Consider the following 12037-nt stretch of genomic DNA (forward strand, 5'->3'; position numbering starts at 1 on the left):
AGTTGAGATGATGATGGGGATGGGCAATTACTGTACCTTTTTATTGTCCAATCTTACCTTGTATTTTAACCCACCCACGCAACTGTTCTGTCCACGCATTATTTTTATAGAGTTCGCATGCATTGTCAAAAGGCGGAACAAAACAAGAGGTTTGCTTTTAAAAGCACTGAAGTCATCAGCAAGTGTTGCACCTTTATATACCCCTCTTGTCAAAGGGCCACTTGTTTTTTCTTTTCATGTAATGCCACAACCATCACTGTACCAATCCATTTGACGAAGAAAAAGGAGCACCTGTGGTTCTCCTATAACTGTTTGGTAAGTACTTCTGTATTGATGTTAACAGGTGCTCTCCACCAACTAGTTTCTGTGGTCATTGGTCCTCATGTCCATCATTTCATCTTTGAATGATAGGGAGTTGACGAGTGGATCATGACAGGTTTGTTTTGCTAAACCGAGACCCACCTCCCATTCACCAGACCACAGCAATCCCTAAACAATCCAGGAAGAGCAGCGGAAAAGTTTGGAAACGTCAATAAACTAGAGTGGGATTTCTGAATGCATGGGGACAGGGTAATTAGCTATGAGATGTAAAAGACCAAGGAAGTAAAAAAATACCCATCATTGCTTACCTGCTCTGCATGTCAGGGACATGCCTATAATTAGTTCTCCCACCTGTTCCTTGGTGTAGATTACATGGTCGGAAAAGCCATCCTACTTTCACCAAAAACCAAAAAAGGGGAACTTGAATTATTTAGCTAAATATCAAGTATTTGTACTTTCGATTTTGATCCTTGCTGATGCCAGTCTTTCGACTTAATTCTAAGCAACAAACACATTATGAATCAACAACAAACTAACCAGCATAAGTTTCCAATACACATTCATCTGCCTTTTTCTGTTGCTTGTCATTATCACTAGAGTTCAAATTACGAGTGACTCCTCCCCACGCAAACAACTCTGCTAGAAAAGTGAATCTCATGTATAAGCAAGAACTGCACCCATTTAGATCCAGGGGCCCGGACCTATGAAGATGTCAATCAAGTAGATAATTTGAAAATTTTCACTGAGTTTTCCTTATGACAAACAATATAAAGCAAATTTCCTTCTAATATCACAATCTTCTACAAAATTTCCCATCCATTTCGGGGCTAACGCACAAACTAACTTGAGCATAGCTCCTAAGTTTTTCAGCCTCATAATGTCACTAGGGGGAAGAACAAGTGACTTTGAATATAGTGCCACTCAAACAAGTACTTGATAAATAAAGAAACAAGATATTCCCCAATGCAAATGGATATTGATGGGCCAGGATTGCGAGCAATCTTTTATTGAATTCAAGAGAAGTTTGAATGCTCTGATTAAAGGATGAAAAAAATGAGTTCATATGCAACCAGAAGTTGGATAACAACAGTGATGGCCTTATAATCGTATCTCGGTAATCAATTGCCACTTGTTAGAATGTATCGCATACCTTGACCTAAAACAGATCAAGGTTGAGAAAAATAAATTCAACAGAGGTTTATGTGTGGATTCTTTCTAAGCCACAAAGAACCTGACAAAAGAAAACAGTTCCCACTCTTAAAGTATAACCTCAGGATCCGCCAACTGGACTGACCACATGCAGACGGGTGCTTTAGCACACTAGGTTACATGCAACAAAATGATAATATAAGCCATCTGATCATCCTATGAACCAATTTCAATTCTATTAAACAAAATAACGAAATTAAGGTTCCCAACAGAAGATTTACCCTGACAGCAAAACAACTATTCTAAGTTCTCATGGCCATGACTCCAAACAAGTCATTCAACTCAAAGAATCCAATCAACTGCACTCCAATATCTTCTTAGTAAATATGCTATATGAAATCCTAGATAGACAGAGCCACAGAAAAGTGTGACTTAACAGGGACAGCAACATAAATCATAGGGAAAATCAAACAAATATATAAAAAGAACAAATTTTCAAGATCTCTCTAACTGATATATTGAAACCATTTGATACACCACCAGTTGCAGACATGAAGTCAAACCCATGAGAATGGAAAAAGAAGGGGTAAAAATTGCTTGCTTCGTCTTCCTATCTGAGCAATGAGTATCTTACAATGTAGCAGAACTGTTTCCTGCCCATTCACTTCTGCTTTACAAACATCATTTGACCGAAAAGATGCTCCACTGATAACTCGGTGGTACATATTTCGCAAACTCCACATGAAACAACATCATAGATATCTAGGAAACAGGCCAAGAATAAATAAATTTACCTGCAGAACTGTAAGCTATCATCCCTTTCTGATGAGGAAACTCCCATGGGATCCAAAAGAGGCAGATGAAAGTTAAACAACTCCTTCGGTTCTGTTAGCTTCCTGCATCCCCCGAACCAAACCACCACCCTCATTCATGATTATTCTTGTATGTTCGAGCTGCACAGGAGGCTGCAGGCCTCCCTCAAAGCTTGACAGCATCTGCGGACCAAATTCTGCTGGCTATGATTCTGTTACCTCCACAACTGTGGATAGTCTATCGCTTTCGAGAAAGGCTGGATCCAGAAATTTGGCCACAAAAGCCCACATCTTGTACACATCTTCAAAGTTTGTGAGGAATCCAAGGGAAGCAGTAACAACCTCCACTCTGATAATAGCATTCTTGGTCTTACTGTCATGGCGACCATTTGATGTAGGCTGGCAGAATGAAGTATCAGTAAAATCCACTGCCCCATGTGACTGCTTCTGGCTTTCCATGATCCTTATATGACTAAGGAAGCCAATGCCCAAAGAAATGCCATTCTTCTCAGCCAGCTTTTGAACAATTTCTGGGTTAACCAGTGACCCGCTGCTATCCTTCACATTGAATGCCACAGCTGCACCTCTTTCATACTTAATTTTTGGACCATAGATTTGGACAAGAGGAAGACCAGTGCCCCCACCTGAATCTGGAAAGCGCAACTGCAGCAATGAGGTAACCAGCCAGTTGATCAGATAGCGCAATCTAATAGTGGTTTTGTTAAGACCCATCATGTTCCCATGGTCAAGATGCCTGCAAATAATCTCAGGCTCCCTTCTGCCCCACTCTTGAGCATCCTCATCATCATCACTTAGGCCATCATCATCACCTAGTGCATGCGTAGATGCTTCACCAGCATCTGAAGTGTGATATAATCTTTCTGCAGGCTTGCTGTCCTCCATGCTGAAGGACACCCTGCGTCCCATGCTTATGACCCTTTCACTCTCTTCCACACCAAAAAATCTACCTCCAGCAAATCTGTTATTATTTCCTTCTCTCCTTCCCAATAGCCGAAACTCACCTTCTGTTTCCCTTCTTATGGCACTTTCTTTTGCCTCAACATGGCCTTCTTGGCATATTTCAGACGTTGAACCATTCTCATGACCGCCGTGGCAACCAAAGACAGAAGCTGAGTTGCTGGTTTTCATTCCATTAGTAGTGGAAAACTTCACAGCTCGTGTACCTGCTGCTTCCTTGATTTCAGGCTCTTCCTGAATCTCACTGACATGCTGGAAATCTCCATTGTTTCGGCCTTGTTCTGGATGCTCCTCTTCAGGATCTTCCTTAACACGGTCCAGTTCCTGTGAGACTGATAGGACAGCTGCATCAAAAGATAATACATGATCATCATAAAGTGGGCTCTTTGATTTATTGGATGTCACTTTTGGAGAGACCTTCTTATGATTTTTCCTCCCAGCAAACCAAGAAGGTGGTAATGGAGATCCCAACTTCCCTTTGTGCAACTGCCCTGAATTGTCTGACCCATATGGGCTCTGACCCAGATCAATCCAGAAGGAGTTCTCTGACGACTCATCCTCACTAAAAATTGGGCTTTTCATGACCTCCCCAACAGAAATGCTCTCTGTCTCCTCAAAGATGGTACTTGCCCCATCTCTGTCAGAGCTGTTATCATGATCCATCTCACTTTCGAACACATCTCTCACTTGAGCTGATGTAAATGCACCAGAGAAAGCTGGCAATTGTGATCGTCGGTAGGCATCAGAATGCAATGATTCATCATTTCCATTGACTATCTCATCTTCAAGCCCATCCAGTACATCCAGACCATCGACAGAGTCACTCAGATACTGGGGAAACACTGGAACAATCCTCACCATTCCCGATCCAGTGCCACCGTTTGAGTTCTGCAAGCTACCCATCACTGACTTCTTGATAAGGAGGCATCCAAAACCAGTTGGGTCAAACCCAAACACACGGTAGAATGATGTTATAATGAAATCCGGCCGGAAAAGGGACAGCCCCAGTGAATCCATGTCCTTGGGACCCAAAGACCCAGCATCAAGCAAGACATGCCAATTATTCTGCTGTGCCAATGCCATCCACTGATAAGAATACTTAGCTCCAGTAACTCTAGACTGAACTGGGAACACAAAGAGACCAACAGCCGAATCCCTTTTCCTCCTCTTCTTGGTCGACATCTGCTTCCTCAACTCCGTGGAGCAGATTTTGAGCGTCGGCCATTTGAACCATGCATTGTATATCTTTGCACCCTTCTCCTTTGCACTCTGAGCCATCCAATTCACAGACTGGCTCTCATGATCAAACATTGTCAGCAGCTTCTTGTTTGTGTGAAATGGGTAAGATTCTGCTAGCAATTTAAATGCAGAACCTCTACTGACAGTAAAGACGAGACCATACTCATTCTCGGGAATGTTCAGATAGTCCATTATCCGGGTCTTGATATCATGCTCGGCAGTGCCTTTCTCGGCACCACCATAGAGAGCATGGTTGCTCAAATTGGCAGTGATCTCTGATAAACTAAAAGCAGAGGACTCCCAGTTCTGAAAGCTCTGAAGGTAAGAGAAGAGGCCAAAGCCACAGTAATCTAGGCATACCTTGGCACCGGCGTCGGAAAGGTGAGAGTACTCATCGGACCTCAGCTTGTCAATCTCGCCAGATGACTGGTACTTGGGGTACATGGTGAGGAACTTGGAGAAAGCCTCTTCAAGATCGGGAATGGCATCAGCAGAGTGGAAGGTGCGTTCGGCAGCGAGCGCGGTGGCGCGTAGGAACTCCCGCTGTGCATGAAGGCGGGCAAGGGACCGCGACCGGCCGATGGAGCCCTCCTCAGGGTTGCCGAAGGGCTCGGCGTCCACGTCCTGGGACTTGAAAAGGGAGCCATCCTCGGAGGCCTCCTCGAGTGCCTCCCGGAGCTTGCTCTCCTGCAGCTGCCGGAGCATCGAAGGCCGCCGCTTGCTCTCCTCCGACGAGCCGGAGGATCCATCCCGCCACCGGTTCTTCTTCTCGAGGATCAGGGCGGCGCAGTGGGATATCGGTTTCCATAGAGACAGATGCATGTATGCCAAGCTCCTCGAAAACCCTCAAAAGACCATCAGACTTGGATCCAAACCCTAACCCTAGCAAGCACAGAGAGGGTCAAAATCCGAGCTTTCGTTCAAAAATCGAAGCTTGAATCGGTGGGGACGGTGTTGCGTAAAGGGAGGGCAGAAAACCCTAGAGATTCAACAACATTCCCGAACTTCTAACGTGGTTTGAGGACTTTTACTTTAGGGTTTGAAAAAAAAAAAAAAAAAAATTCGAACTCTAATACCAGAGATTCCCATTGACGAAACCCCCGAACATGAGAACTTTGAGAGGATCAAAATCACATTCAGAGGAAAAGAAGCAAAAGAGAAAGAGAAAAAGAAGTTTTATCAAAACGAAAAAGAGAAAAAGAAGAAAACTGAAGCAAGATTAGATTTTGATTCCAAAACAAACCCTTTGTCCTTTTCTACTCACTCTAAAACATCAATACCCAGACGCTTCTGAAGCCCTAAACACCTGAACCCCACTCAAAAGCAAAGAAGAAAGACTGGAGATCCACAAGAACTCCAGAATCCAAAGCCAAAAAAAAAAAAGAAGACAATCCGATAAAAGGGGTCCAAAAACAAGTCCCAGGAACCCTAATTTAAGCCCTTCAGAGCAGCCAAAAGAACAGATCTTCCCCCCCACCCCAACAGACACCCAGATCTACAAACCCCTCCAAATGAACAGACTCCAACCCCTTTATACCCTTTCTGTGGCTTCTCTCCGCCAACCTCTCCCTGCAACAAATTAAAAGCAGGCCATCCTTCCCCTCCGCACCATTACTCCATTGGTTTGCATTCATTATCTCCTCCTGCTCCTCCCCTCGCCCATTATAGCCCCTAGCCCTACACCAACGCCACCTACTCTCTCTCTCTCTCTCTCTCTCTCTCCCCTCCCCCCTCCCCCCCTCCTCCTGCTGTTTAACTCACAGTTAAAAAAAAAAAAACAAATTAGTCAATCGATTAATAGCTGATATTAATTATAAAAAAAAGGGCATGGCCATTGACTTCTCAAGATAAAATATTGTATTTTCCTTTAAATAAGGCCCTGCCACGTCACTGTCATCAAACAGCCAATTAAATACTTGTGGGGTGGCATGGTATTTGGGGTGGGCTCTCTTGCCGCCTTTTGTTGTTGGGCCAAGGTCAATAATCACCGGCCACAGCCACTGATAAGCTATGCGCTGTCATGGGCGTGCGTTTTGAGCTTATCTCGCTTTTTATTCTGCAGACCTTGCCACGTGGCTTTCAACTCCTCAATTTTCTCTTTTTGTGCCAACAGTTTGTGGTTTAGCCATCGAGTTCCTTTGATTTGGAGCAAACCGTGAGTTGGAAAGACATCCCATGACAAAGTATAGCAGAATTTGTTTCAGAAATGAATATCCATCTAGATTCATTTTAATTTCCAAATCTATCCCAACATGGATGCAAATTTAAATATCTAATTAATATCCACACACACATAAATATATATATATATAATAAAAAAATAAACATCAATGTTAATAGACACCTCTGACTGTTATTCTACTTATAAAATTTTATATAATTATATCATAATCATAATTTTTTAAAAAATAAATAATTATATTAACATATTATTAATTTGATTCATCTATTATTTAGTAAATTCTTTGTTTTATATCATATTTGCATCTAACTACCATCTATATTTATACCAATATTCATCGAAAAAATAAATATAGATATGGATATATTAATATCTGATCCGATTTCAACTCTACATGTTTATCATAGATATATACATTTGTTAATGATTTTGGAATAAATGATATAAGAGAAGAATTTATGTTTGGTGACAGATGATGTACAGAAGCATAAACGTCGTATAATCCTAAAACACCAAGAGTTGGTAGGCATGGCAACCATTTATGGATAAAAAGACGATTCAATCAGAGGTCAACGCCGCACCAGCCTTCAGCGGCATGAATTCATAACCATACTCATGCCATTTTTTTACTGGACAATGATATGAAGATTCACCAGGAAAATTTCCTCATCACTACACCAGAACCCAAGAAACCAGCACTGCGAAAAGGACTTCATGCTGGTAGCTCCTTGTGGACCAAATTCTTATTATAACGGAAATAAGTGAGCTTGACTTTTTAGGTTGCTTCTTGTTACGTTCCTGCTTTTATATATTTGGCTGAGAACGATTTTCTACTATATATTATCATTAGTCAATAACACTGTTTTCTATTTAACTTATGGTCTGAAAAATGACTATTGGTCATGTCGAACATAATCTTGAAACATTACACGCCACATGGAGATGTCTAGCAAAATATCTTACCAAGAAAAAAGGAAGCCAGACAGGGATGATCGATTAGCAAAATGCAATTAATATAAATCTTTATGGGATACAGATGTTTATTTCTCAAATAAGTCTGTGCCACATGATGACTTCGTGATAAAATTAAGCAACTGAAATCAAGACCACAAAGTTGGATGTGTATGATCAATTACTGACATATGATAAGCTAATACTTGTCTTTGACATGCTTAAGTAGTCATGTGTTTGTTTGGGATCATAAAAGGAAGGCTGTATGAGGTTGGAAGGATGGATAACTTTCATCTATCATTTGATTAAAAAAAAAATTATGAAAGATGAATGAAGAGAAAAGATTGCCTATCCATCCTAGCCCCTTAATTTACATCCTCCTAAATAGAAACAATTGATGGAGTATATGAGAGATAAATTTTTATATTGACAAAATTATCTCTAATTAATTTTGTGACAAAAGATAAAAGGTCCGTCTCTCATCTTTTTTTAATCAAATAGAAATTTACTAAAAATATTATATAAATAGTATTCATTCTTCTTTTCATTTCTCCTATCAAATAAAAAAAAAATATTTCCATCCATCATTCCATAATTTATCAAATATGCAAGAGGCTCATCTATCTTTTTCCTTATCCATCCTTCCTTTCATATCCATCTTTTTTTTTCTCAATATTTCTAACCCAAGGTCTTGTATGCGTGTGCTAGTATATAAATTTCTAGTTGAATTAATTAGCATCAAACTACCCAACCATCAAGAAATTGGAAGCTAACACGGGAGCCTCATTCCCTTTCCATCATCATTTGATCATTTATTAATCACTATCATGATGCAGTTCAACTACTCAAAATCACATTATAATGAGAGCATATAAGTCAGCTTCAACTGCAGAATACGTTGCAATCAATTGCATCACAACTATATCATGCCCACTTTATTTTTTTCCCCTCCCTCTTTCCTTCGGTATTGATGAGCTAACAGGCACGGTTTTATTCTTTTCTCCCAGAAAAGACAAGCTTAGTCTTGCTATAGACAAGAGGGCCGGGATGGTCAGATGTTGGTCAGCTTGTTGGTGAGGATATTTTGAGATTGGAGAAGTGTAGGTCAGCGCACACTTTGGAAAGGCCAGGTTATTCTCCCATCCAAGGAACTAGCCCTCTTTAGCCCTGTGACAAATATTTGACCTAAATTTTCCTTTTCACATGTACAAAATTAGCCCTACTACTTGAAACAAAATACAGCTGGGGCAGTCCTTTTTTGGATCATGATGCGCGAGTTAATACCAAAAATACTCAAGGCACCCCAATCTCAAAGCACTCAGTGATCTTGGAAGAGGATGTTTCTTCCACCCTTATGTTGGGGAAATTATTGCCTACGCTACCTTCACTGTGTGGCTGCATGCAGCCGATAATGGCCACAGGTTCCTATGGCTCCATTTATCAAGCATGCATCTTAGTGCACCATCGTAGGAACAATGATTGTGATTGGCTGCATGCACGGCCTCCCTCATGCACGCAGTGTAGGCAATAATTTCTCCCCATGTTGTCTCTAAATGCAAATGAGGTGAAGGTTTTAGGATTGTTAGAATTGGTTACTACTACATGATTCTAGTAAGAAAGTTGATCAGTTCAAGTTCTAAAATGCAGATCATGACATGCTGCAGGTCAAGCATGTTGGTTAGTAAAAACAAGGAGTGTCAACTTGGATGGCTTGCCATCCATGATTTATTTAGGCCTGGTTTGGAGGCAGAGGTAATTTGGTGATAACTTCTTGCTAAGCCCAATATATACAGTCAGTTCCATTTTAAAGTGAATAAGAAGGGATGGTAAAAAATTTGTATGTAGAACAATCATTATATCTAGTAGCATAATAAAGATGACTTGTGTTGGTTATTAGTCAGATAAAGATACAAATATGCCATACAAAGATGTTCCGCCAGAAGGATTCCAGAGAGAAACAAGCTAAGTCATGATGAGTATTCTCCACATTTTTCACTTGCAACCAATGCTGCTTTTGTTTTTTGACATAAACAAAGCTATATTATGTGAGATCCTGCATAAAGCTCCAGCCTTCAATGCCTATCGATCTGTTATCATGCTCTCGAGTGTATCACCATCATTATTTTGTTACCAATAGTCCCATGATTGGCCCACGTCTCAAGCTCCACTAGCAGCTTTTTGGTATGATATCCATCTTCTTTCAATTCAAACCACAATTGAATCTTGTCTGCATTTTGTGGCAACCAAGCTATCACCTTTTCTCCCAAATGGAAATATAGGGTAACATGCATGCATTGCCCTATCTCTTTATATTACCTTATTGCACATATTTATAGGTATTCCCTTGTTATGGTGAAAAATCTCTCTTATATATTCTTATTGAACAAAGATATCGTAAAGTTAAACAATGTGGAGAAAAAAGTGTGCTAGATAAGAACCATGTCCTTATAGAAGGTGATTTTAAAGGAAGAAATTTATCTTCTTTTCACTCAACTAGCTGGCCTATACTTTTCCAAGGAGATAAGCCTATTTAATTGAGAAGTGATAAGGTAACACAAAAACCTCATCCAAAATAGTCACAAAGCTGATGCGTGACCCTTCCATTCCTTCTCTCAAATGAAAAAGTAACAGTTGCTGGATGAAGAATAAGAGTCACAACAACAAGGTCACATTTTTGGGAGTGATTTCTTTGTTAGAATAGCACTGCTTGTCATATTAATAGAGATTCCAACAATCTACATTTAGTCAGCCAGTGATTAGCAAAGAAATTCTACGGGCATTTTTTGTTGATATTGTCATACAGCAGGTCTCATTAATCAAATTTTGATATTCATTTTACTCGAAGCCACCCGGTTTGTCAACTCCCTAAAAGCCTATATTTATCTTAGTTTGTCTTTTGCACTACAATCATTCATTAACATGATATTTAGAAGTGGCCTTCTTGGCTTATATATGGGTTCAAATAATGTAAGCAGCATTCTTGATCTTAGCAAATCATTGTAGCTCAAAAATTGTTATGCTGCTTTCCAAAATATATTCTCTTTCATACAAAGACTGAAATACATCTCTCATGGTTCCTTTTTTCCTTAAATAATGGGTCATATTTGAAAACTTTAGTTAGCATGCACGCGATTATGAATATTCATCAGAAACACATTACCTTGCAATAACACTTTCAAGTTGTAGGGTGAGCATATTCTCCTGTAAGATAGCATATAATCTTGAATGGAATTGGTAAGAAAATATCAATTATCTAACATTTTATATATAAATTGAATTTGCATCAAAAGAATTTGATTCTTTTTTTATGTCCATGTGAAAATGAAGACATGATAAAGGTGTGGAATAAAAATGACTCCTCAATCTGCCATGAGACTCCAGAATCATAAGCTTTTAAGGGACTGGAGAGCATGTTATAATTCATTTTCGACAGTGTGCATGTGTGTGTGTGTCCATATGTATGTGTGTCTGTAGTAAGTGGATAATCCATTCTTTTAACTTATTACTGGTTCCTCCTTATCTACCATTAACCAGCAAGTAATTGAGCACATGACATGACCTGAACTATTTATTTTTTGATGAAAGACCTAAACTATTTATATTTAATATTTTTCAATTTTTCCGGTTTAAGAAGACTGTATTATGACATGATATGAGTGGAGATATGCCCAATTGGGATTTGTGTGAAGAGTGCTACTTTCAGAAATTGCACCCTCTGGTGGATAGTGTAGTACATCATCATCCAATCCCATTTGTGACTCTTTTGGTGGATTTGGAAGGTAAAAAGTTCCACATTACGGGCTCCTTTGTTGTCTTTAGAGCATTATACATTATTAGGTAAGATCTCTTTGGTGGCTGAGTAAAGATCACCAGATCTTTTTTTTTTCCCCCTCTCTTGCATGGTGAGGTGTGCAGCTTGTGAAGTTTCAATACTAAAATATTTGGATAACTGCCAATTTGTCGTTTTCCAGGTCACAAGGCCACCACAACAAAAATAATTACTACTTGGGGGTAGACTTAGTTTTTCAATGGGGGCATGTCCGAAGAACAGTCTCCACACTGGGGGACTTCTCCCTTATCTTGGTAGTTCACTGTTTTTTTGGCTTCTTTGTCCTCATGTGCTTGCTTATAGCTTATGTCCATCTATAATGTGTAGTCTAAGGCTTTTTATTTTTCTTTTCAGTTCCTCGTTTCCCAAGCAAAAGGTGGCGTAAGCGTAAGGTTAGAAGTGTTGAAGAAAGAGGAGGAAAAATTGTCTGAAACTATTCCTCTAGCTAGAGTCCCAATACAATTCTAGGGTTTCTCGCATCTTGTTTCATTAGAGACCATCAGGTATGTTCGAGTGTTTCAAGGATATAATACAATGCCAAACACAGGATGACATTATTGATTGAGACCTCCAATC

At 39.9% G+C, this 12037-nt stretch overlaps 1 protein-coding gene across 1 annotated transcript; it reads right to left on the reverse strand.

Annotated features, from left to right (window-relative positions):
• Nucleotides 1-1830: 1830 nt before the first annotated feature.
• LOC105060017 (uncharacterized) lies at nucleotides 1831-6204 on the reverse strand. The gene has a single exon (XM_010943569.4). It carries the CDS (start codon nucleotides 5319-5321, stop codon nucleotides 2487-2489), a length of 2835 nt encoding a protein of 944 aa, XP_010941871.1. The 5' UTR covers nucleotides 5322-6204; the 3' UTR covers nucleotides 1831-2486.
• Nucleotides 6205-12037: the final 5833 nt, after the last annotated feature.

Source organism: Elaeis guineensis, chromosome 6 (assembly GCF_000442705.2).
Source record: "Elaeis guineensis isolate ETL-2024a chromosome 6, EG11, whole genome shotgun sequence".
NCBI lineage: Eukaryota > Viridiplantae > Streptophyta > Magnoliopsida > Arecales > Arecaceae > Elaeis > Elaeis guineensis.

What these genes read in the sequence shown, in the direction of transcription:
- LOC105060017 (XM_010943569.4), bottom strand. Translation starts at nt 5,321, where the DNA reads ATGCATCTGTCTCTATGGAAACCGATATCCCACTGCGCCGCCCTGATC.